General features: G+C 36.4%; 2 protein-coding genes across 2 annotated transcripts in view; both read left to right on the top strand.

Moving 5' to 3' along the window:
• Positions 1-21,007, top strand: part of ppm1lb (protein phosphatase, Mg2+/Mn2+ dependent, 1Lb) — a 54,486-nt gene extending 33,479 nt beyond the window's left edge. Inside the window, exons 2-4 of the mRNA XM_038306365.1 lie at positions 7,292-7,502; positions 16,319-16,480; positions 20,366-21,007. Coding sequence (XP_038162293.1) covers positions 7,292-7,502; positions 16,319-16,480; positions 20,366-20,709 — 717 coding nt within the window. The 3' untranslated portion in view covers positions 20,710-21,007. The remainder of the gene's footprint in view (positions 1-7,291; positions 7,503-16,318; positions 16,481-20,365) is intronic.
• Positions 21,008-23,495: 2,488 nt separating this feature from the next.
• Positions 23,496-25,830, top strand: LOC119797307 (ADP-ribosylation factor-like protein 14). Its single transcript, XM_038306335.1, has 2 exons — positions 23,496-23,904; positions 25,092-25,830. The coding sequence occupies exons 1-2, from the start codon at positions 23,590-23,592 to the stop codon at positions 25,398-25,400; spliced, it is 624 nt and encodes a 207-aa protein (XP_038162263.1). The 5' UTR covers positions 23,496-23,589; the 3' UTR covers positions 25,401-25,830.
• Positions 25,831-26,537: the final 707 nt, after the last annotated feature.

Here is a 26,537-nt window from a genome sequence, read left to right as displayed (position 1 = left end):
GTCAACTAGGCGGCATGCTGTGGGCCATTACATGCCACCTCTGGGACATGAGGCATATTTGAATATAAATGAGACTGCAGGGCTTATTTTTGAAAGTTTTTGAGCATTGTTGGTCACAAAAGGAGATGTGAGGCTCATGGTTGCATTTCCTCTCCCATTCTCCCCTCCTCCGGACTGGAGACCATCTGTGTTCATAATGTTTGCTCTGGATTTTTTTCTTTTGCCAAGAGAAATGAACTGATTTTTGGGATCCAATGCGCCCCAAGCCTCATATCACACAGGTTACGGAGTTATTATACCTATGTTTACAGGTGGCTTTTTCTATTTTTCTGCTGTTTTTTTTCTCTCTCCTTTATTTTTCATAGTTAATTTTCTATTTGACTAAAACCAAAAGTCTTAAAATTATTTAGAAAAGATAATATTGACATTAGCTTGCACTTAGTCTTTTTTGTCTGTTCACATCTCACCTGTATTTGACTATTTAGTCAAACACACCGACTCAACAAGCTCAAACTAATAGTAAAAAAACATTTCTTGTATTTAATTTCTTGCATAGTTCTTTTTTCCTTGTATTTTCATATTTTTAAACATCTATTTAATTAATATTCATATTTAACCAAATATGTCACATTTATTTACCTGTTGGCACTAATGGTAGCAATTATTTTTATTTGTACTGTTTTTTTTTTTTTTTTTTTTGTTTTTTTTTTGATACATATAACGGAAATCTAAATGATATTTTAAGAAAAAAATATTTTTCACATACTCTTTTGGATTTATTTATGGTTGCTTTCAGCAGATTTGTTTTTTGTATTTAGTCTATTTATGGTTTTTGTCACAAGTTTTATTATATTCTATGAAAGCAAATGTGTTTTGTTTTTTCTTTGCCCTAATTACAAAATGTTGATTTTGCTTTTTATTATTTGTCCTAATTCAAATGCTTATATAGTGTATGTATCTCACAAAACAGATGAAATCATCATAAACCTTCCAGTGGACACTGATGGCTATTCGGAACAAAAAGAATTTGCGTTTGCCAATAGAAACCATTTATACATCATGTCAATAAACTCACATTTTTCTCCACCTGATGATATTTTGATAATAAGCAATTTCTTGAGGCGGCAGGATACTGATAGCATCTATAGCATATCTGTTGTGATGTATCTGGTGATTGATGATTTGGCCCAATTCACGTTTCTGTGTAGTTAAAGTATATATATATATATATATATATATATATATATATATATATATATATATATATATATATATATATATATATATATATATATATATATATATATATATATATATATATATATATATATATATATATATATATATATATATATATATATATATATATAAATATGTATATATATATATGTAATACACTGGGCTGCTAATCTTTTTTTCTCTACTAATCGCAGATTAGTAGAGAAAACTAAATGATTTACATAATCTATAATAGTGTTTTGTTAGCTGCATACAAGAAATAGTCTCCAAAGCTCACTTAATGACTTCATGCGTGTACTATTAAGACATTCACTACTAACTGACCAATAAACAGCCTTTTTTTTCTCTAGGCTTATTAGTGTCTTTAAAACTCATACTATTCTTAAACTTATCTAAAATATTTTATAATAATGAAAACTTGAATGTTGCCGATAAAGGCCCTTTATTTCCCACTTAGACTCTAACCCTTCTTTTCTTTTTCTGCTCTCTTTTTCAGCTGAATTTTCCAGATAATAGTCTCCCATAGCCAGTTATTGAACCTAAGTGTGTCAGGGACAGGAAGAGAATTTTCATATTTTTGAAGAGAAAAAGATTTTCTGCATTTGTGCTGGCCTGGCAAAATGATGAACAGCAATGTTTGAAAAGCAAGACTGTTTCTTTTTTAAACAGATACAAGATGTTGACAAGACTGGGTGTCTGGGAGAGTGATAGATAACTGGAAGAGGAGAATGTTGACTCAATGGGGCAGGGGAAGCGGTGTGTGTGTGTGTGCTGTGATTGTGCTTACAAGTTTAATATTTGAACTAAGTGATTTTTTTAGTGAAGATAAACAGTGTTTTAACCTAAATAAATGACTGCTGTCTGAAGAAAGTATGCATGGGGCTCTGAAGCACCCTCATTAGTCAAAACAATCAGGATAAACAACTGATGGTTGCAATCTCCCTCCATCAGTGTTGTTTTCGTCAACGATGATGAAATTATTTCATTGACACACCTTTCTTTCATGATTATAACAAAAACTGATGAGCGAAACATGGATCTTTGATTGCGAAAATATGACGAGTCATTGGTATGAGTTTTTGTTGACGAGACTAAATAAAAAGTTAGCGAGTGGTAGGTCAGATGTTTAAAATGCACCATTGTGCTGTAATCTGTTAGACAAGTTAAGCAGTATTAGCTGTTGTGCTGCGTCTTATTAGGTCATGCTGCCCACCTGGGGTGCAGCGGTGAACATTCTGCATGACCACAAATGGATCATCGCAGCAGTGGCAGGGGAGAAAATAACCCAGAATGGCCGGTACTGCGCTCTCAAATCTGACAAACTCTGATCTTCCAGCAGAAATTCGCGAGTCTGTGCTTCTGGCTCCGCACTGATGGTTCACTCTCGGCAGTCTGGCTCTTCCTGCTCTCGCTACTTAATAAACTATGTAGCCGATCGTTCTCTTCCAAGCATAAAAAAAATTGTCTAAATATCAGTATTTTATCTCTTCAAGCTTACAAACTGTTATAATAAACATTCTCTAATTTCTACCAAAAGGAATCCCTAAATTATATCCAAAGAAAATATTTATTATTATTTTTTTACATTTTTTATTTTTTCCTTGTGAGAGCATTACAATACAAAGATAGTTACTTTCAGGGAATGCACAATGTTACTACCGCCACTCGCAATAAATTTTTGTATATATAAAATTATAAACAAAATATAAAAAAAATATACAAGTTACATCTGAAATTACATCTAACAACTTTGAACTAACAGGGAAAGACAGGTCTTCCTGAAAAACCAGGAGTAAATCATATACCAGGTGTTTCTGAAATAAAGTATGAGAGACATTAATTTATTAATCCTTAGACGCTACAGAGCATAGATTAAAAAACGGGCTTTGCATGGTCATGCATTCCATACTTCTCTTTGTTGGAGACCAGCGTATTTAACCCACTTGGCCCACCTCTTAGTGAATATATTTTTCTGAAGGTGGAGGGAGAAGGTGATCCTTTCCATAGGGTAAATGTCATTTATAATACTTGTCCACTCTTGTATTGTGGGTGGGTCGGGGACCAACCAACGTCTTGTGAGTGCTTCTTTACCAGCAGTTATCAGAATATCAAATAAATATTCACCAGCTTTTCCAAACTGTAAATCAAAATTTCCTAAAAAAATGTTGAAAACTGCAGAGGTAGATTAGTATTAACCAGACCATTTAGTACCTTATGAAGCTCTGCTCAAAAGGGTCTAATCACTGGGCATTCCCAAAAGATATTCCAATGATTGGCTTCCTGGTGTTCACATTGCCTCCAACACATAGCTTCACCTCCAGTAAAATGTGTCTTTTGTTTTGGTGTGATAAAGAAACGGATCAAACACTTCCATCCGAACTCTCACCATGAATGAGAGCTGGTGCATTTCCACTGGGATTGACAAATGTCAATCCAATCCTCCTCAGTTATTTCCAAAATTCCCTCCCTTTCCCACTTTTTCCTTATGTAGTCTATATTGTGGGATTTTGTAGATAGTAGGCCTTTGTAAGTTTTAGAGATGGCACCCTTGTTGGATTTTCCTTGATAAGCATCAGTAAAGATTTTTAATATGGGGTCATTGAGGTCTGTTTAAAGAAAATATTTAATTGCATATTGTTTACTTTAGGATAAAGAGCCAGGTGAAAAGCTACACAGATCTTTGAATATTTCTCTCTCATTGTTCTTGTTTCTATCTGTTCAAATATGATTTAAATGTTTCCTTGTGTTGTCATTAAAACATTTTCTCTGTTTCCTTTAAATATTTCAACAATGTAGTTAGCATATTCATTAAATTGGGTCTGGATTGTCATGGCTTTCATTACAAGGCCATTATGTAGGTTCTGTCTGTATTGTTTGATTTTTTTTTTTCTATATTAAAACCCTGTGAATTTAAATCTACCTAAACCCCTGAGGGGCAAATTGAAAAAATAAAGCCAAAATTGCCAAAGTAGAAAGAAGAATGTTTTTGTTCTTTGCTTTTTTTGATCTAGTTTGATGTCATACTGAGGGTTTTTATTTTTATTTTCTTAAAAACACGTTTGAAATATGATCTTGTTTTAGTCATAGTGTTGTGTACCAGCTTGCCGGATGAGGTTGATTCTGAGTCCTATCCAACGGAAACTACTGCATTATTGTTTAGAAGATGAATGAATGGGTCTTAAACAAATATTTCATTCTTTGGATGTTAGATTCTAGCTATTTAAAGGCCTAATTTACTCTGGCTCTACCATCTTTTGCTCTACATTCCTCTGCTATACCTTTTGCGCTCATGCTACATTTTGTTCTCCTATTTTTAACACCTTTGATCCCGGTCCTTATCCGTCTACTTCAGTTTACATCTTCATGTATCCTTGCTCTTTTGCCCTCATCCTCCTTTCATCTTCCTATCTGGTATTAGATGTTCTGGTCTGGCTTGGCAGCAGGGTTTGCACTCAGATATCAAGCACTGCCCTAATGTTTGCCTGCTGTATTGGTGTATAGGATGTAAAATGGGACACAGTTTGCTAACAGTTTTTTTGTTCCTACCTTGATGTTTCAGGCTTGTAGACAAGTTTTAATCTTAGACAAAAGTGAACTGAGTTCATACAAAAAACAAATCAGTTTTTGGATGGTGATGTTATTTATTTAGGTGGGGGGGAAGCCACCCAAAGCAGTGAGCCTGTAAAGAGAAAGTACTTATAGTGTGAGGGGATTTTTAAAAAATTTAACAGGGTGGATGGTAATCATGCCTGGCTGCCACGTGAAATCTAAGAAACTATCCGACAGCATTACGTTGGCTAAAAGTTCTCAAAATGTTCATTTTTAAAACACAGTCATAAAAATCTTTCACTCTGGAAAGGACTTCAGGCCTGTTTTTAAAGGGAATAAAGGTGAAAGCCACAAATGGAGCAATAAAGAGTGGCAAATCTTCCTATGGGTAGCCAACAAACCAAAATTACTCCAAGAGTGCAACAACCACTTGTATAGCAGGTCACAAACAACCAAGAACCTCGGTTAAAATACTGCAGACCTCACTTATGATCAGTGTTTATAATTCCAGAGTAAAAAGCCAAAATCAAAACCCAGTATTACCGGTGAGGATCATCTTTGAACTTCAACGACAAAAAGGGAACTATTGGGAAAATATGCATCCCATAACATCAGATGAACTCTCAGGCTACATGTTCATACAGAGCCAGGTAGAGTTGGAGGACTGTTTTTCCATAAATTACATAATTATAAAATAGAGTTTTGAATCTAAACTGACTCTGTGGGCTGTACTGTAGTAGTTCCTAGTAATTGGGACATTAAAACCAAAGCAAACAGGACCTTCTGCTCCATTCCTGACCTCTGATCCCAGTTTATTAAGTGTAGCTTCCTGCTTGGTGACAACAGAATGAATTGATGTCAACATATATTTCTCCTTGCCGAGTCAGAAAAGCGTGCAGAAAAGATTTATGGTGATTTAAGGCTGAGCATCCCCATGGAAGCAGACTGTAGGAAAGGAAAAGTGAGAGAAGATGGAGGGGGAAACTAGTGCTGATAAAACATAATGAGAAGGTTGATGAATTGTTTGCATGTGTAGGGAAAAAGAAGAGTAGGCAGAGCTATTTTAGTTCATGAAAGCAATTTTAGAAAAACAAGTGTGGAGAGGTTTAGTGGCGACAGCTAAAAGGGGACAGTGTTCTAGCATGTAATCTTGGGTTTAGGTCCAATAAACTCATTGTTATATTAATTGCCTAGAAACTGCCAACTTTATTATGTCTTTCATCTCGCTTTTGCTGTTTATTTTCTGCAGGTTTAGACTTAAGTAGGGTGAAATACCAGTTCTGTGGGTTCTGCTTGATGCTGACTGGAGTCATGTTTGCACTATGTTATCTCATATTAGTACTCTGTGACCTTGTGTTGGCTGCTTTTCTCTCTGCTTGGGGAGTAAGGCATCATTTGCTTTCCAAATGCAACAGGAATCTGTGAGAAAAGGTTAACTTTTTGTTATCCTTGGCAGAAAAAAAATTAGTGGAGGTAAGGATATAGTTTCTCTAGCTCAGCTGTGTCCCACAGTGGGAGCCCGTGTGTGTTTGATAGGTTGCAGTTTTTTTCTTTCTTTATCTTGGTTTATGTGCTGCAGCAAGGCTGAGGGAACATGAAGGTCATTTTTTTCCCCCTGCAGACTCAACATACATGTGTATGTTCATCTATCAGTGCGGAAATTCCTTTGCACTAATGATAAAACATTAAATTAAATCAGATTTTCAGATTATGGTAGTTTCCATCCTTATTAGGTTTTTACGTCATTGTGTTTTTTATTTTTTTAACTTCAATTGCCAAAACTGACTGATATATTTAAAGGTAGAGACGGATTCTAAGTTTTTAGCAAAAACTTTTTTTTTGTCTCCTCTCTGATTCGTCTGGATCTGTCCACAGATTGAATACATACTTAACTCAGCCACTACGCTTCGATCCATCCGTCCATCTGCTGTTTGTCTATCCTCCATGTTTTTCACTCATCCTCCAGTCAGTTAATTTGTCTCTCAGTTTTTGATGTAAATTCTGACCACTTTATATCCATCTATCCTAAATTTTATGTGATTCTAAGAATATATGGCTCATACAAAATCCATTTTTTATATAAAAATACGTATGAACTATAGCTACATTATGTACTAAATTGCATTTGTCATTTCAATAACAATTGTACAATAGCAGCAGACATGAAAAGATGAAAGGAGATGTCTTTAACGAATGTCAAGCAATGCTGTAGTGCCCCAGTTGAATGGACTCTGATTGGCTAAAAGCTCTTAAAGACACCTTATTATTGTAAAAATTGATCACTGTAATTTCTTCAAGCTGAATGCAGAATTTGACTTTCACATTAGCAGAAGCTGAAATGTAACAATCTTTAAGGAATGATTTACGGATATGAGATGAGAGTGAAGGCTGTTTCTTAAGCTTCCATATTAATATTTCCACACTTTACCGTCTACAGCGTTTGTTGTAATCAACCTCATTTTGTCTATTTTCTCTTTTGTCTTCCTTTGTTCTCCTTCATCAGGCTGCTGCTGAGTTTGCTAAGACCCACCTGGCAGAGGCTCTGCGCCAGCAGCTACTGACCTATGAACGGGAGAGAGAGCGAGACCGAGAAAAAGACAAAGATGAAAAGAAGGAAAAGGGAGGCCTATCCTATCCATCCATCCTGGAGCAGCAGATACTGACACTAGACAGAGAAATGCTGGAAAAACTCTCTGCCAACTACAATGAAGCAGGTCTGCATTCATTCAACTCAAATGTTTAACAGAATACATGCTTTGATAACTTTAACATGAGTCATTCAAGACATCTTTAATTTTTCTAAGTGAGTCAGGAGGTAACATTTCTAGTTTAAGATGCTATGCTTACTCATTATTTTCAGTAATTTAACTGTGTGTAAACCAGTGATGATTTCTCATTGAATGCTAGGAAGGCTAAACTTCCACTGTAAATTTCATAGAAGTATTGGTAAAATATATATTGTATTAAACCACATTAAATATGCACTAAAATGAGCCTGATTTCATGATAATGTTGCACATTAATCAGCTGTTGAGCTCTCAGACACGATCTTCACTCCACCTTGGAGCAGCAGGACGCTGCCTGTCAGCCTCTGTGGGAAACCTCCATCTATTGAACTAAGTAGCGAGGAAGTAGAGGCCTGATTGGATAAAGGCAGGCATAGACTGATATTTTCAATCATCATACAGAGCTACTGCTCAGACGGTACGATGAAACAGCAGGGTTCACAGCTTACGATGTATGTTCTTACACTTTAAGGCCAGGCGCTCTGATGTTATCTAACTCGTAGCTCTACTTTAACAGCAGGATTTGTGCATGAACACCTCACAAGGGCTGACCGAATTTCAAACATTTTTGATTTTCTCCTGACCTTACGATTCCTGATCAAGAGCCGGTCTTGAGAAGCTAATCGTCCCTCGTTACTACCACACTACTACAGGGTACGGAGAAACCCTGTTTGTTCATAAAAAAATATCCTTTTGAAAAGCCGTATTTAAAGATGCATGTTCCACTTTACTGTTTCACTTGACACTAGCTGAATAGTGACTCTCAGCAGCTCAAGGTCTAGCTTAGTCAGCTGTTTGAATACAATTGAAACTTCCCAAAGCTTGTAGTAATTATATCTGAAGGGATGTGTGCAAGAAGAAGAATTACTTAAGAAAATCTTTTGTTCTCCCATTTTCTAATCTTAGCACTCCCCCCATTTACACAGAGTCTTCTGCTGGTATTTTTCTGGACACATTTAGATGCAGAGCTCCCTTTGGTATCTGATGTGATATAGTGTGGGATCAGATGGCTTTTAACTCTGAGCAATAGTGTGTAGCCTATTCAATTCTGCTGGTGTGAATTGTTTGTGAAGATGCCACTTGTGTTAAAAACTTTTTCAAGGTCTTATATCCTCATAAAAAGTAAATTGATGCCTTCAAATAGCACTAACAATATGCACAAAACTTATATCAAGACCTGTATCGTGACCATAAATCATATGGTCGATATGATATAATTATTAGATTTATATAAAAATCATAAAAACCTCAGAAAGACTGCCAAGAACACCAACAGCAGAATCCTGCACAAACTTTTTTATAAAACTCCTGGAATGTAACATTTTAGAAGTATTCGCTTTAAAAAGCAAAATGCATGAAACTTGACAAATGCAGTAAATTATGCATATATTGTGATGTATACTTCTATGGAATTATTGTTCACCGCCACAATAAAGAGAATTCAAACATAAATCCACAGCAGAACAGCAGTGACCGCTCAGACACACTGATATCAGGGAACGTATGGCTTTGATGCAACCGCTGCTAAGTTCCTCACTTTCTCTGACCTTCCTACTATAGATAAGCATCGATGCAGAGTCCAGTGTTGCCCGTAAAACATCAGCTCAACAAAGCTTTCACCAGGTTTCTGAACTCTCCTTTAGGCTCAGTAAATCCTTGCAGTTGGCGTCCATACAATGTTTGTTGCCCCATAATATTTTCTTTTCCAGACCATTACTTTATAACACAAGAAGAGGTGAGAGAGCAAACTTTAAAACCATGTACTGTTTTCAATAAACCGTCCTTTTATCTTGGTAGGCCTTTTGTTTAAATTTAATAGTTTTAGTCTGGGGTTGGAAGTAATAAGTTTTGGGATCATTTTTATTTTTGTCTGTACCTATGCTTTCATATGCCTATTTGATTCTGCCTCGAACGCCTGAATTTCTCTAAGTGGGACAATAAAGGATATTTCTGTTCTAAGAGTCTATTAAGTCTTTTTATCCCCCCCCCCCCTGTATTCTTAGGCACCTTAATGAAGTCCAGTATGTCTCATAACACTTACAGCTTTTCTCTAATAGCCCTAAATAATGTCTATTATGTCTGTTACCAGAGTCTGTTTATCCTCCTTTATTTGAATATCCACAGTCTATTGAGGAAATGGGTTCTTTGCTGTATTATTCTATTTACTCGTCACACATATGCAGAAATCCCAGTGGTGCTTTATCCAGTAGCTGGTGCCCAGAAAGATGGACTTACCTTTCATTTGGGCTCACCGTCTTTCTTTTTTTTCTGCCTTTCTGGGATTGTAAGCGATTTTTCTCTGCGACTCATATTTATCTGGTTGCTGTCTCTACAATCTACAACAAGAGCTATTTCCTCTTTGTGCTTTGATGCCCGCTTTCTCTGATTGCTAAGAAAACAGAATAAAATCCTTTCCTCTAGGGTAAGTGTTTGTTGAAATCAAGTCTGTTTGTTCGAACACTTCCATGCTTCACACTTGAGTTTCTCTTTGTGTTGGAGACAGAAAACGTTTCTTTTTAACTCCGATCATTGCATAGATTAACTTCAGAGCTTGTTCTAAAATGTAGGCATTTCATTTTATGAAAGTTTTATCAAATATTTTCTTACCCCTGTATTTTCTCTTTCAAGTCAAACTGAATGTGTTTAACTACTTTAGGGTTTAAAGCACAAACAAAATGAAAAGAAAACGCATAATTGCAACTTCTGTAGTACAGTATGTATTTGGGAAAGTAACATCAGGTTTTCAAGATATGAAGAGATTTTGGCAGTGTGTTGCAGCAATGACCTTGCTGAAGAAGTTGCTAGTGCTTTTTACTCAGGGGAGGGTTATCATGATTTTTTCCCCAAACAATCAGAGGACTGTTTTTCAAAGAGAAAGCTATTATTACTGTGGGAAACAATCAAGATAGCTGTCAGTCTTAATAGGGTTCCCTGATTCTGAAAAAAAAAAAAAAATTTATTATATACACTATATTGCCAAAAGTATTTGCTCACCTGCCTTGACTCACATATGAGCTTAAGTGACATCCCGTTCCTAATCCATAGGGTTCAATATGACGTCGGTCCACCCTTTGCAGCTAGAACAGCTTCAACTCTTCTGGGAAGGCTGTCCACAAGGTTTAGGAGTGTGTTTATGGGAATTTTTGACCATTCTTCCAGAAGCGCATTTGTGAGGTCGCACACTGATGTTGGACGAGAAGGCCTGGCTCTCAGTCTCCGCTCTAATTCATCCCAAAGGTGTTCTATCGGGTTGAGGTCAGGACTCTGTGCAGGCCAGTCAAGTTCATCCACACCAGACTCTGTCATCCATGTCTTTATGGACCTTGCTTTGTGCACTGGTGCACAGTCATGTTGGAAGAGGAAGGGGCCAGCTCCAAACTGTTCCCACAAAGTTGGGAGCATGGAATTGTCCAAAATGTCTTGGTATGCTGAAGCATTCAGAGTTCCTTTCACTGGAACTAAGGGGCCAAGCCCAGCTCCTGAAAAACAACCCCACACCATAATCCCCCCTCCACCAAACTTTACACTTGGCACAATGCAGTCAGACAAGTACCGTTCTCCTGGCAACCGCCAAACCCAGACCCGTCCATCAGATTGCCAGATGGAGAAGCGCGATTCGTCACTCCAGAGAACGCGTCTCCACTGCTCTAGAGTCCAGTGGCGGCGTGCTTTACACCACCGCATCCGACGCTTTGCATTGCACTTGGTGATGTATGGCTTGGATGCAGCTGCTCGACCATGGAAACCCATTCCATGAAGCTCTCTGCGCACTGTTCTTGAGCTAATCTGAAGGCCACATGAAGTTTGGAGGTCTGTAGTGATTGACTCTGCAGAAAGTTGGCGACCTCTTCGCACTATGCGCGTCAGCATCCGCTGACCCCGCTCCGTCAGTTTACGTGGCCTACCACTTCGTGGCTGAGTTGCTGTCGTTCCCAAACACTTCCATTTTCTTATAATACAGCTGACAGTTGACTGTGGAATATTTAGGAGCGAGGAAATTTCACGACTGGATTTGTTGCACAGGTGGCATCCTATCACAGTTCCACGCTGGAATTCACTGAGCTCCTGAGAGCGACCCATTCTTTCACAAATGTTTGTAAAAACAGTCTGCATGCCTAGGTGCTTGAATTTATACACCTGTGGCCATGGAAGTGATTGGAACACCTGATTCCAATAATTTGGATGGGTGAGCAAATACTTTTGGCAATATAGTGTATATATATATATATATATACATACATTGAGGAAAATAAGTATTTTAACACCCTGCTATTTTTCAAGTTCTCCCACATAGAAATCATGAAGGGGTCTGAAATTGTCATCGTAGGTGCATGTCCTTTGTGAGAGATAAAATCCAGAAATCACAATGTATGATTTTTTTTTTACTATTTATTTGTATGATACAGCTGCAAATAAGTATTTGAACACCAGAGTTTTTCAGCCAGGTTTGCACACATTGCAGGAGGGATTTTGGCCCACTCCTCCACATAGATCTTCTCCAGATCAGTCAGGTTTCTGGGCTATCGCTGAAAAACACAAGAGTTTGAGCTCCCTCTAAATATTCTCCATTGGGTTTAGGTCTAGAGACTGGCTAGGCCACACCAGAACCTTGATATGCTTCTTCCAGAGCCACTTCTTGGTTATCCTGTTTGTGATCTTTGGGTCATTGTCATGTTGGAAGACCCAGCCTTGACCCATCTTCAGTGCTCTAACTGAGGGAAGGAGGTTGATCCCAAAAATCTTAAAATGCATGGCCCCGGTCATCCTCTCCCTAATACAGAAAAACACCTACAAAAGCATGATGCTACCACCCCCATGCTTCACAGTAGGGGTGGTGTTCTTGGGATGGTACTCATCATCATTCATCTTCCTCCAAACATGGGTAGTGGAATTATGACCAGAAAGTTCCATTTTGGTCTCATCTGACCACACGACTTTCTCCCATGACTCATCTGGATCATCAAAATGGTTTAAGCAGGGGTACCTTCCCTGCCATGCGTGATTTCAGACCATGACGTCTTGGTGTATTACCAACAATAACCTTGGAAACTCTTTTCAGGTCATTGACCAGCTCCTCCCCTGTAGTTCTGGGCTGATTTCTCACCTTTCATAGGATCATTGGGAAACCATGAGGTGAGATCTTGCATTGAGCCCCAGTCTGTGGCAGATTGACAATCATGTTTAGCTTCTTCCCTGTTCTAAACATTGCTCCAACAGTAGACCTTTTTTCACCAAGCTGCTTGGCAATTTCCCCGTTGCCCTTTCTAGTCTTGTGCAGATGTACAATTTTGTCTCTAGTGTCTTTGGACAGCTCTTTGGTCTTGGCCATGTTAGTAATTGGATACTTCTCTGATTATATGGGGTGGACAGGTGTCTTTATGCAGCTTATGACCTCAAACAGGTGCAGCTAATGTAAGATAATAAATGGAGTGGAGGTGGACATTTTGAAGGCAGACTAACAGGTCTTTGAGGGTCAGAATTCTAGCTAATATAGAGGAGTTCAAATACTTATTTACAGCTGTATCATACAAATAAATAGTAAAAAAAAATCACACTGTCAAACCCCCCATGAGTTCTAAGAGGATGAACTTGCCAAATAGTAGGCTGTTCAAATACTTATTTTCCTCACTATATAATGTCAGCATGACACAAGTTTGAAAAGCACAATTGACCATAAGATTTCTAGGACAATCTCAATTGATTAGATCAAAGTTTAAAATAACTCAAAGCATAAGCAGAAATTCTTAAAATTGCTGTAATGCAGGCGTCTAAAAACAGATATTTAACCAATACTTTTACAGTTATCTCAGACTGATTTTGACATTGTCAATATTGCATTGATATAAGAATATTGCATTGATACTGTTAGAGACTAACTCGCATCTTTTTAAACATCACTCCCCTATGCTCTTCCTGAGATGAGGAGTTTAAATTTATAACTTCTGATATATCATAGCCCACAAATACGCCTGCAATAAGAATATTGCACTAATTCACACATTTATAATGATTTTAATTTAGCAAGTTTAGGAAATGTTTAACCACCCTTTAAAAGCTGCTAGACCTCTTTGAAATAAAATTAGTTGAAAGTGAGCTTTTTTAAAGCCATTTTCATCTTATTTTTCAACCAATTAGAACACGATTGGAGCTACGCCAGGGCTCTAAAGCAGCCTTTCAGAGATGGTCAGCTCTGAATAAATAGCCATAATGGTGCCAGTTAGAGGAAAAGTAAAACTGTTGAGGAGATATTAATCTTATCGGAGTGCTGAGGGGTTTCCTGTCCAACTTGGGCTAATTATGGCGTGAGCGCTGGGGGCATGTGGACCTTAGTGCCATCCTAATGGGGAATACTGAATGTATGCCTGGCATGGCTGAGCTAATTGGGGAAGGGTGTGCTCATAAAGCACTTCAGTCTATTATCTCCATCATCACCATGGGATATTATCTAGTTCCCATGGTGATGAAGATAAGGTTAATTAGCTGAAAAGCAAGACACCCTGCTGCATCAGCTATAAACCTGTGCAGCAGGTTTATAGCTGCATAAGGTGATGAAACATGAATATTCATATTCATATTACATTTTGTGGTATCAATATCTTCACAAGTCAGTATATATATATATATATATATATATATATATATAAAAAACCTTATTTTTCACAGTTTTTTTCCGTTTAAGTCATTGTATTATATTTTCATTTAACTCAAAGATGAATAACATCATCCTTAGTTTTTCTACCAGTTTTAGGCCAACTATCCTGTTTTTGTTTGGTGGAGAAGTTTAAGTAGGATTGTAAAACAACATCACCAGTATTACAATCCATCGACCTGTGAATAACTGAATTTTCTTAATTTCAAGTAGACCATGATGGCCATCTACCAAAACTTCATCAACCACACAAGGAGATTACTAATCAGATCAGGGAAACAGTCAAAGTTTCTTAGTAGCTGCAGAGACCCTCAGCCTAAATCAGAGTATCTGTTGAAAAGAGCAGATTGCTGAAAGTACAACTCGGCCAATTTAATGAGAGGTAGGAAACCTCTTTCGATATCTTATCTATAAAATTAACTGAAGGTTTGAGGTTGACGGCCACCTGTTTTATAAACTAATAACCAGTCTGAACTCTGATGGGTAATATGGGATTCTGTGCAGCAGCAGAAACGAGCGCTGACCATGGCATGCTAAGGGTACTCCAAAAACCACGTTGCTTTCAATAAAAGCACTAAATGTTTTCACTAGATTCTTGACAAAGTGATCAGCAGATGTCAGGTGAAAGGTGTGACTTGTAGGCATTTGTAATCCTCAACGGAGTAAGTCAAAAGCACACAAGACCTGTAATCTCAGCAGATTGAAGGGGGTCATTGCTGGAAAAAGCCTCCTAAATAATTCCTCTCTTGGTTCAGTTATCATCTCGAAGACCTTACTCTAAGACCAAGATGTAACTGTTTAGCCTTCATATAAAAGGCTGCATGTGATCGCACTGCTCATTGCTACACACTAACACCATGAAGCATGGTGGTGGCTGCATCATGCCATGCTAAGATGCTCCCATGCCAGCAGGCAAACAATAAATCAGTCAAGACAAGCCTCTTTTGAATCAACTGTTCAATTTTACATCATATGAAACAAAGACAGTACATATAAGAATAAATTATTCATCTTGGAGAGTGACATAACTACCTCAGCAGCATTTACCTCATCCTCCAAAAATCAAATTAATTTCAAATTAATTTATTCCAATAATTTTCCCAGTTATCCTCTTCATTGTTCTGGTCTGTCACATAAACCCCCAATAAAATGCCCTGTAGTGTGCAGATGAAGGTTGAGAAAGGTCATTTGGTTTGAAGGCCCTTTGCTTTAACGGTTAATCACTATGTCAACTTTAAATTCTTAAACTGTTCTAATCATGCCACTCATCCCTCTTTTCTCCCCCCTCTGTGTTTTTGTGTGCTGTATCTCCCCGATCCTCCTCTAGCCTGGGTGGTCCAGCCCCATGTGGTGAGACCTCCTGCTCTCTTCCCTCTTTTTTTTTTTCTTTCTGATATTTACTTTTTCTCCCCTCGTCCACTTTGCAGTTTTCTTTATTTAGGATGCGCACGTTGCCAAATGTGGAGATCTGTTCTGTCTCTACGGGACGTTGGATCTCATACAACAGGCCTCAGATTTTAAGCCTACACTCGGGGGTCTGTTTGGCTGGGAAGCTAAACAAAGAGAGGAAAGAGAAACAAAAACATTTCAGGACTTTCACAAGATGGAATCATTCATCGAAAACATTTGCCTTTTTCGTGCCTGCTTTTGTTGTCTTTCTTGTATCTGCAGCTTGTTTCTTAAAGCTTAATTAGTTTTATCCGACAGTAGACTATAGTATCTGACAGTAGACAGTAGTATTTGTTTTATATTGATTTTCTTGTAATTAAACAATCTGTGGTTTTGATCCTAGAGTTCATTTGTATCTGAGCTTTAGGTAATTATCAGGGTAAAAGGATTCATCCCAAATAGGTTTATGGATATCCACACTGATGTTAAAGCCATATCTGCTTTCAGGTTCACCATCACTTTGGAGAAATCAAAATCTCTCTGCAACAGTTTGATAGACAGCCTTGAAATTTCTTAGGCATTTATCCTACCCTGAAGACAAATCTTCCAGACTCCAGTCTATGATCTCCTGACATGTAACATTTTGAGAGACAGTCATGTTTGATTCTCATCATCTTCTAAATTTTTTTCCTTTCTTTGGCTGCAGGCACTACATGTCTGGTGGCTCTGCTGTCTGATAAGGAGTTAATAGTGGCCAACGTCGGAGACTCGCGGGGAGTTCTGTGCGATAAAGATGGCAACGCCATTCCTCTGTCACATGACCACAAACCTTACCAGCTAAAGGAACGCAAGAGGATCAAGAAGGCTGGTAAGAAAAATGAGCCACGGTGCAAAGCAATGCATCTTGCTCATCTACATCAGAGTAACTGATCAAACGACTCAATTTTAACTGGATCAGAGGCTCAGTTGTTGGCAGCAAAATATGAATATATTTGTCTGTGATTAGTGTTAACAATCAGTATTAATCAGGGAGATTGGGCACATGATATCAGTCCTATGAAGGTGTGTGTCTGCATGCTTGCCATTCAGGGGAGACTTGGAAAATTTAGGAAAGCTTAACAGCCCCATCTAATGGGCTTTTTGTATAATGCAAAACCTAAAGTCCAACTCTTAAATCATCCTTGTTCAGCAAATAAACGGCTCATAGATATTGGGTAGAAAGAAAGGTGTGAAATTTACAGAGAAAATACAAAAGCAGATTAAAACAATTTCATTCAAACTGGTCAACAGGACTAGTAATGAAAAAATAATAATTTATATTATTTATATAGTGTCTGTATGCTGAATATGTTTATTAAAATGTTTTTTTCTTATCCTAAATGACATCCTTCATACACAGTTGAGACTAAACACTATAAGAGCAATGGTAAAGTACAACACATCACATTCAATTATGTTTTATATGTAAATGGCAAAATATGATCATAGAGTCAAAAAAGGTTCAACTTGGAAAGGTACATTTCATTTTGGGGGCTTGCTAATATAATTAAGCAGGTTTGCATAAGAACATCACAGCCTTCGACTTAGCTTAGCTTTGGTCCTAATGGGTTACAGTGTGATAAATATGTTTTAAGAAATTGTTTTTCAATGAGTTCTCATAGTTTTACGCAATTTCTTCATTTAGGCTACAAACCTGGGTCGGGAATTCAAAGCATCTGATCATTTTTGTTTCCTCACAAAAAAGGGGAAATGGAATAAAACAAAGATTTCTTTTCCAAATTTAAAAGAAAAAAGTGGAATTTTGGAGAATTGGCTTGAAGAACCAAAATATTTTCAGACCAAATCAATTTCAAACTTAATCAATAAGGAAATCCTTTCAATCAGTACGAATGTTAGGATTTGTTTTATTGAAAAGCTGTAGGAACTTGAAAAGTCTATTATAGACAGGGAAAATATAAATAATGTTCCATTCAGATTTAGGGAAAAAACAATAAATTTGATTAATTCAAACAGATTTTTGATAAATTGTCAACTACTTTATTAATCCATTAGTTACTAATGGGAGTAAACAGACTCTGTAATATGCTATTCACAAAATAAATCTTAAGCTAAAATTAGGCCAAAGTATGACAAATATTTATATTTTGAATTTCAGACAAAAAAAAAACCTACTTTGCCTCTATACTGTGCTTTGTGAAAGTATTTGGCCCACTTGAACTTTTCAAACTTTTTCCACATTTCCAACTTCAAAAATAAAGATACAAAAGTATGATTTCTATGGAGAATAAAATATAATTTGGACACATTCATGAATATATAATTATAGTTAAAAAAACTTAAAAATAAAAAAAACTAAAGGGTGGGGTGAGCAAAATGAATCGGCCCCTTTTCTTTCAGTGCAGCAAACTCTCTCCTGAAGTTCAGTCAGGATCTCTGAATGATCTAATGTTGACCTAAATGACTGATGATAAGTAGAATCTGCCTGTGTGTAATCAAATCTCCTTATAGATAAACCTGCTAACTGATGGTCTCAGAGGTCTGTTTAAAGCACAGAGAGCATCATGAAGAACAAGGAAAACACCAGGCAGGTCTGAGTTACTGTTGTGGAGAAGTTCATAGCTGGATCTGGGTACAAAATGATTTCTCAAGTTTTAAACATCCCAAGGAGCACTTTGCAAGCGATAATATTGAAATGTATGGAATATCAGACAACTGGAAATCTACAAAGAGTCAGTCGCCCCTCTAAACCTTCAGCTCAAACAAGAAGAAGACTGATCAGAGATGCAGCAAAAGAGGCCCATGACCACTGTAGGTAAACTGCAGAGATCTACAGCTGAGATGGGGCACAGCAAACATGTGAAAGACGGTGCTCTGGTCAGATTAAACTAAAATTAAACTTTATGGCAACAGTATGCAAACATTGCAATGCAAAACGTAAAAGCAACACAGCTCAACACCGTGAACACACCATCCCCACTGTCAACAATGGTGGTGGCAGCATCATGGTTTGGCCTTGCTTCTTCTCAGCAGGGACAGGAAAAATGGATGGAGCCATATACAGGACAATTCTAGAAGAAAATCTGTTGGAGTCTGCAGTAGACGTGAGACTGTGACAGAGAGTTATCTTCCAACAAGACAATTATCCAAAAAATAAAGAAAAATATACACTGGAATGATTCACAAATAAACATATCCAGGTGTTAGAATGGCCAAGTCAAAGACCAGACCTGAATCCAATCGAGAATCTGTGGAAAGAGCTGAAATCTGCTGTTCACAAACGCTCTCCATCCAACCTCAATGAGCTCGAGCTGTTTTACAGGAAGAATGGGCAAAAATGTCAGTCTCTCAATGTGCAAAACTGATTGAGACAAACCAAGTGACTTTCAGCTGTAATTGCAGTAAAGGGTTGCTCTACAAAGTATTAACTAATGGGGGCTGAATAATTTTGCTCACCCAATTTTTCATTTTTTTTTTATTTGTTTAAAAATTAAAAATATCACAGAGATTGTGTTCAAATTCATGATTGTGTCCCGCTTGTTGAATTTTCACAAAAAAAGCCTAAAGTGTGGAATAATATTAAAGTTCAAGTGGGCTGAACACTTTGCAAGGCATATATATATATATATATATATATATATATATATATATATATATATATATATATATATATATATATATATATATATATATATATATATATATATATATATATATATATATATATATATATATATATATATATATATAATATGCTATATTCAGAATTATTCAAGGGGCATATTTTCAAATTAAAAATAATCAATTAATTAAAATAATAATCCCCAGATTAATTGATTACAACTGATCATTAGTTGCAGCTCTACTCATGTTTTCTATATATCTTCAGTTCATACCGAAAAGTCCGCTGAAAAGCCCTTGACAGGACAAACTAAATTATATCCCATTATAACGATCCCGTTTGGGTAAAATTAACTTTTAGTTCAAATTGAGGTATGGTTAGATTCAGATAGTAAAATGATACCAGTCAGTAAAATGTTACATTTCATAGATGGCTTTTGGATTTTATTTTCTTCCTATTTTAGGATTTTGAGGACTTTTCTGAATTGAAATTTGAAACATGTGGGTTTTAAGACCCATACCTCTGTTATATATCTGTTTGTTATATTGCTTTGCTAGTTATACCTATTTGAGATCTAAACCTTAAATCTTTTGCAATTTTTTTTTATTTTTTATTTATTTGAATATTTCAGAAAGGGATAAAAAATAATAGAAATTGCATAATGACAACAAAGGAGTGAGTATTTATTATTATTTTGAAACATGCTAGTCAATATCCATGAGGGGTTAGAAATGAATAATAAATGTTTTTTTTCTTTATATGATTATCTTTCTAAACCCCTGCTGTTAGCACTGCTCACTAAGGAGGGTTTTATGACCCAGTAGTGAAATCTCCCATCTTATCTGATTATTACATCATTGCATTTCCCTCCTTACAGATCTGTTAACACTAGAGACGGCACACAGCTGTTTTACCAGCTGAACATAATCAACACAAACAATTGTGTGACAAAAATGTTGTCAGTGACAATGATTAGTTAATATTCTTGCTGCTATTTCAGGAACCGATGTTTTAGATGTGGTGAGAAGTTGACCTTTGTGTTCTTTTCCTTCATCTTATCGTTGATCCCTACCTCCTCGTCTCCTTCTAACCCACATTTCCATCACTCATCCTGATTCTTTGCCTACTGTTCAGGAGGTTTCATCAGTTTCAACGGTTCGTGGCGCGTCCAGGGGATCCTTGCCATGTCCCGCTCTCTGGGCGACTACCCGCTGAAAAACCTCAACGTGATCGTCCCCGATCCCGACATCATGTCCTTTGACCTCAACAAGCTGCAGCCTGAGTTCATGATCCTGGCTTCAGACGGCCTGTGGGACACCTTCAGCAACGAGGAGGCGGTTCGCTTCATCAGGGAGCGACTGGACGAGCCACACTTCGGAGCTAAAAGTATCGTCCTCCAGTCCTTCTACCGCGGCTGCCCCGACAACATCACCGTCATGGTGGTCAAGTTTAAAGGCAAGATGGGGGAAAAGAAGTAAGAAGTTAGATAGGGGAATCAGTTAGGAGAAACTTTTGGAGCGAGAACTTTTCACCACAGATATTTCCAGCACTTTGCCCTTCAAACCTCTCTTCACCATCCTCCAATGTCTTGATATTGTTAAAAAACAGAGTTAAAGTTAGGCTTGCCATTATGTATTACACACTGTGTGCAGGGTTGCAGTAATACACGCAGTTGTGGATCAAAAAATCTTGAATTTGAAAATTTTTTTATTTTTTTATTTTTAAGGAGGAATGAAGGCAGATTTCTTAAAGAAAAACACAAAAAGTTTGCTTTTGAAGTCAGATCTGAAAATAAATGTGATTAACATTTTCCTTTTCATAAAATATTTTATATGTTCAACATCGTTTTTCATTTTAAAATAATTTAAAATATAGATTGTTGCAATTTTTTATTAAATACATATGAATCTTTTGAATATCTATTAGATGTTTTTTTTTTCATGAACACAAACCCTAATTTTTGCATATGCTTACTAAAAAAATCCCCCTAACCTGTAAAACAATAGAACTGACCACATGTTTATATCACATTTATTTAAAGTGGTGCAAAATTGGGTGACTGTTTGAGTTGAATTATCTTAGTTTTGTGCGTTCAGTTTCTTGTGACTAATTTCAGCCCTAATTTGTTGTCTTGTTTGCAGCTTTCTCAGCTGATATTGATGAGCTCTGCTGTCTAAGCACAGCTTTGTAATATCTTACACACAGCTTTCTAGAGAGATTTAAGGTCATCTTTAATACCCAGTGGATTAATAATGCAATACCTCTCATTACTGCTGACAGCTTATTATTTGTCCATAAGATTTCACTTTCTTTCTGATACACGGATATTATTAACTGATCATAATAAAGACAAATGTGGCAACATATTTTCAACAACTCCTAATTCCATGTTGAGACATAGATAGAAGATAGACATGCTAGTTAACTTTTACACTATGATTTGGTTATTTCTACAATAAATAAAATTGTATTATGCTGAATGTGAGAGATTGTCATTTTGTGACTTTTTTTATTACAATTTCTCCTTTTCCAAGACAAAAGTTTGAATTTGAACAGATTTACAGATTTTTGAATAAGTTTTGTTGCCTTATGTTCTGTTGCCAAAACTGTCCTCCTGTTTCATGATTTTTAAGCAGGCAATCACACAGGGCTCCACCTCAATGTCATATCTTGTAAATTCAAACATGGAGCATCGAAGACCGTCTCTGAGAGACGTGGGACTAAAAGATGAATGTACATACAGGGAGTGTATTGTTATCACCCAAACATGCCGTTTGCCACACAGATAAGAACCATATGAAAGTTCACGTGTTTTCCTTAATAATGATGATAATGTATCTAACAGAATGTCTGTGGCATTTGTTCCTGTTGATTTTTATGAACTGTAAAAAAAAAAAAAAAAAAAAAATGCTATAAATCATAATGGTGTCATTATAGCAATGATTGTCATTTAATGTCGTTTTTATATATATATGAAGGTTATTTGTAGCTTAAATGGCAAACATGTTTTTCTTTGGAAAATGTTACAAATCATCAACCCAAAAAAAAAACCTATTAAATGTAATGTACATTTAATCCTGGACAGGGGAAAGGGAGCTCTAATAAAGTCATAAGGAAATTATAAATAAACTGCTTTTGTTTTGTGTTCCCCTCTTTATCGTATGTTTTAACTAAAGTATAAAGCATTAAACCTATTAATTTCTGTTTAACAATTATAATACAGCTGCTAATAAAAGGCTGGCGATTTAGTATTTTAAAGAAAATCACTCAATCTATTTAAAATTGAAAGAATGGGCTAAATGATAAAGTCTGTTGCAAATGAAGTTGAGACCTTGTTTACTTTTTGACTCTAAATTAATTTCAATAATGGTTTTAATCATATAGCAGAGAGATTAGAGATTAGTGGAAAATAAAGGGGAGTTAGTTTACAAATCAGTGTTTTAAACTTTGAACATCACATGAGGTCTTGTTCAAACATCATACTGGAAAATGTATCAGTTGAGAGAAGAAAATACTTAATAGATTTTTTTTAATATATTCCTATTTTTAAAAATTTCCATCCGATTCCCAACTAAGCATTTCTAAGTAATTGTCAAATTAAATTTTACAAAAATATATCTACATTTGCAGTTTTAATGTGGCATAATATAAAAAGTTTAAAAGAGAATGAATGTGAAAGAAACTTAATTTAAAAGAAAAAACTGTATGTATTTAAGGGTCTGTTTTCACAATAATTTCCAAACAAGGACTTTGTCCAAATGTGTTTTCCTAACAATTCATATTGCAGGAACTGAAATCTATATATTAGATTAGATTAGATTCAACTTTATCGTCATTGCACAGGTACAGGTACAAGGCAACGAAATGCAGTTTAGGTCTAACCAGAAGTGCAATAGCAGCAAGTGCAGGATAAATAATGGTTCCATAAATGCAGGACATGGGTTTCTACTGAATAAGTATAGAGATGGATACCATTATAAACAGAATCTTACTAATAGATGAATATAATATATAGATAACTGTATTTATCTCTTAGCCAGTGCAACTAAAATATAACTATGATGTCAATAAGTTGAACCTCCAGCCACTAAGCAGTACAGACCTCCTGGCTGGTAATGTGCTTGATGACCTGGGACAGGTGCAGTGGGGCTGCAGTGACTGCGCTGGTTAAATGCCTGCATGCCCTCCCTCTTAGCTGCATTGTCATGTACGATATAAATAGCAGTACCGAAATCAACGTAGTTGTATCTCTGTAGAGGGGAGGGATCACTTAGTCCTCATAAGACTCCAGACACACCACCAAGTGCAGACTCAGAGTGCAGACAGCATAGCCTACATATAAATTACACTCTCCAGACATGGGTATGCATGGATCCAAGCTAAAGAAACAAGTGCAGATCCTTATGCTGGGTCTGGATGGCTCAGGGAAGACCACCCTGCTCTACAAGCTCAAGTACAACGAGAACGTTGTCACCGTTCCCACTGTGGGCTTCAACGTGGAGATGCTGGAGACAGACAGGAGGAGCCCTGGACTGACGGTGTGGGACGTCGGGGGCCAGAGAAGGATGAGGCCCCACTGGAAGCACCACTTCTTGGACACAGCTGGACTGCTTTTTGTGGTTGATAGCGGGGATGAGAAGCGGCTGGACGAGGCCCGAAAGGAGCTCTATCGGGTAACACAACCTGTCAATATTTATTTGCTCCCTTTTTTTCAGAAGAGCTTAAAATATGACTTAATTCATTGGGGATTTAATCATTTTCCATTAAAATGGTAAATAAATTTAGATGATCAACAGAATATAAATGCTGTTTCAGTTTTCTCAACCTTTAATTTTCTGTTTATGCAACAGTTTTTAACTATCATACTTAAAATGAAAAAACTTGGTTTTATAACATAAAAATCTATTAATAAAATATGTGCCAGTGAACCAAAGGTTGAACTATAGTAATGTCCGTAAATGTTTCTAACACTCTATACTACAATGAAATAAAAATCAGTCTAGAGGAGGGATTTTTATATTAATGCATTGAGCTATGTCTGTCACAAATTAAAACTTAAGGAGGTTTTCTAAGTTTTTCAGGATTGAGATCTTTTCAGGATTACAATTACAATTAAAGTGAAATGAGAAAATGTAAGAAAAACTTTTTAAGAGCTAGTAATCAATGTTACCAATATGTTTAGATAAATGAAACTGATTTCTATTGACTAATTATTTGAATGATTACAAATAAACCCAAACAAACAAGAATTTATATCACCTCTGTTTTGAGCATAGTGTAGGGTTAAAATACTGAATGTTGGAAATTCGGTCTCATCAACTGCATTGGTGAGAGGTTTTTATTTTTTTTTATTTATTTTATTTTCACAACAAAAACATAAAAAGAGAATAAAAAAAATATTTGTTTAAAACAAATTAAAATATAATTTAGACCACAAATCCATATGGAAAATTCAGACAACTTACCGTAGTAGCAGCAATTTTACTCTCCGTTTAAATGTTCTTTAGAAAGATCTGTCAGTGATGTGGGAAGACTGTTCTATATCCTTGATCCTCTGTATAATACACTAAACTGTGTTTGAGTTGTACGAGAGTAACGAGGCCTGATAAGATAACTACTACGAATTGGATACGGGTGAAATTAATTATTAAAAGTAAAAATATTACAAAAGTGCTGGGGAAAAGGTTGCTGAGATTAGAACAGCAAGAAATGAAACGACCATGGAAAAAGTATTGCTGTAATTAAAAATATCACACCATTAAACTACAGAAACTAATTCGTGCCCCATATGTGCATGGGTTTATTTTGTATTTTAAATAACAATATTTTTTTGTTCTAATTCCCTGTCTTTATGCTTTAGATCTTGAAATACCACAGTCTGAAAGGAGTTCCTCTGGTGATTCTGGCCAACAAACAGGACCTTCCAGGTGCTCTGAGCCCAGAGAGACTCTGCCAGAAACTGGACTTGAGGAGAGTCTGTGAAGGCAGGGCGTGGTTCATCCAGCCCTGCTCAGCCACTACAGGAATGGGTCTTCAAGAAGGCTTTAGAAGAATGGTCTATCTGATGAAAACTCCTCTCAGACAGACTCAAGAGGACATTAGGGCAAAGATGAGGTCCAAAGGCTTTAGTTTCACATCAGTTAAACAAGCAATTCTCTTCGGCAGCTGATGGGGTCTGTTCACCCTGATTTATGATTTTTTTAAGTTTCAGTGTTGCTCTTCTGTCCCTCTCATCTGCAAATCATCTAAACAAGGCATCTGTAGGGCTGAATAATGATGTAAACATAACCATCAGGGTTAATCTGCAAGGACCTACATGTCATTGTGCTGCAGATTTATTGTCTTCATCTGAGGAATATAACCAAAATGATTCTGTGAGAAATGCTGGACTATTTGATTCATTTGGAGAAATCTACCTTTACATTTAATTATTAAAATATTAACAGTTTCTGTTACGGTACTTTCTCAGTGATACAAGCTGTACTATTAAAGATCACCAACTAAAACTACAGTGAATAGTGCATGTAAAGATGACTGTTAGATGCTGAATGTTTGCATCCTTAACTCTTAACATTAGAATACAAATCTGGTTAAGTATTCTTCTCTTTGTGTTGGTTTGATTTTACATCCAAAGAAGGATTTATGTCAGTTCTTACATTTGCTTTCAGGTAAAAAGCTTTGTTTTTAACTTTGTTTTAGATAAGGACTATATAAAGATTTAAATTGATGTCATTGAATTAGGAAAGTTCAATTAGCAAAAGTCATATAAATATTTCAATATATTTAAAAAATATATGAAAAAAAAAATTTCTCCAAAAGTGTGGCTCTTTCTTAAAAAGTAGGATTTATTTATTTTTTTTTGTTGTCTATGCAACACTTTACCCCTAAAATTAACCCCAATAACAGATCAACCTCTCTTTTTGATGGGGCGGTATGCAATCTTAAGACACTGATTCTGGAAAACTCATACTGGAGCTCAAACAGCTTGGAAAGAATTGGCCTTTTAGTTCTTGCTGCTAAAAAGCAGCACTTTTCAAATAAAATTTACTGTCATTGTAAAAAAAAAACGCTTTGCTCAAATCAAGTAATTTTTCTCCACAGGCCCAAATTAGATACTTTTCACAAGTAACCTGACATTTATATCCTGGATAAGTCTGTGGGTCTTGTAGCACTAACTCCAACCAGAGTCTGCTACTGGGAATCTTCTCCTGGCACTTGAGCGGATTGTATTTTTCAACTGTCCTGTTGCACATGGACTTTTTCCTTTCACCAAACCTTCAATAAATAAACGTGGATAAAGCACTCT

Source organism: Cyprinodon tularosa, unplaced genomic scaffold (assembly GCF_016077235.1).
Source record: "Cyprinodon tularosa strain WSP-4 unplaced genomic scaffold, ASM1607723v1 ctg58, whole genome shotgun sequence".
Taxonomy (NCBI): Eukaryota; Metazoa; Chordata; class Actinopteri; order Cyprinodontiformes; family Cyprinodontidae; genus Cyprinodon; species Cyprinodon tularosa.
The sequence above is the reverse complement of the archived record's forward strand: the minus strand, read 5'-3'. Positions and strand labels throughout refer to the sequence as shown.

What these genes read in the sequence shown, in the direction of transcription:
- LOC119797307 (XM_038306335.1), top strand. Translation starts at nt 23,590, where the DNA reads ATGGGTATGCATGGATCCAAGCTAAAGAAACAAGTGCAGATCCTTATG. An exon ending in CCCGAAAGGAGCTCTATCGG is followed by an intron (nt 23,905 to 25,091) that starts GTAACACAACCT and finishes TTTATGCTTTAG; the next exon opens with ATCTTGAAATACCACAGTCT.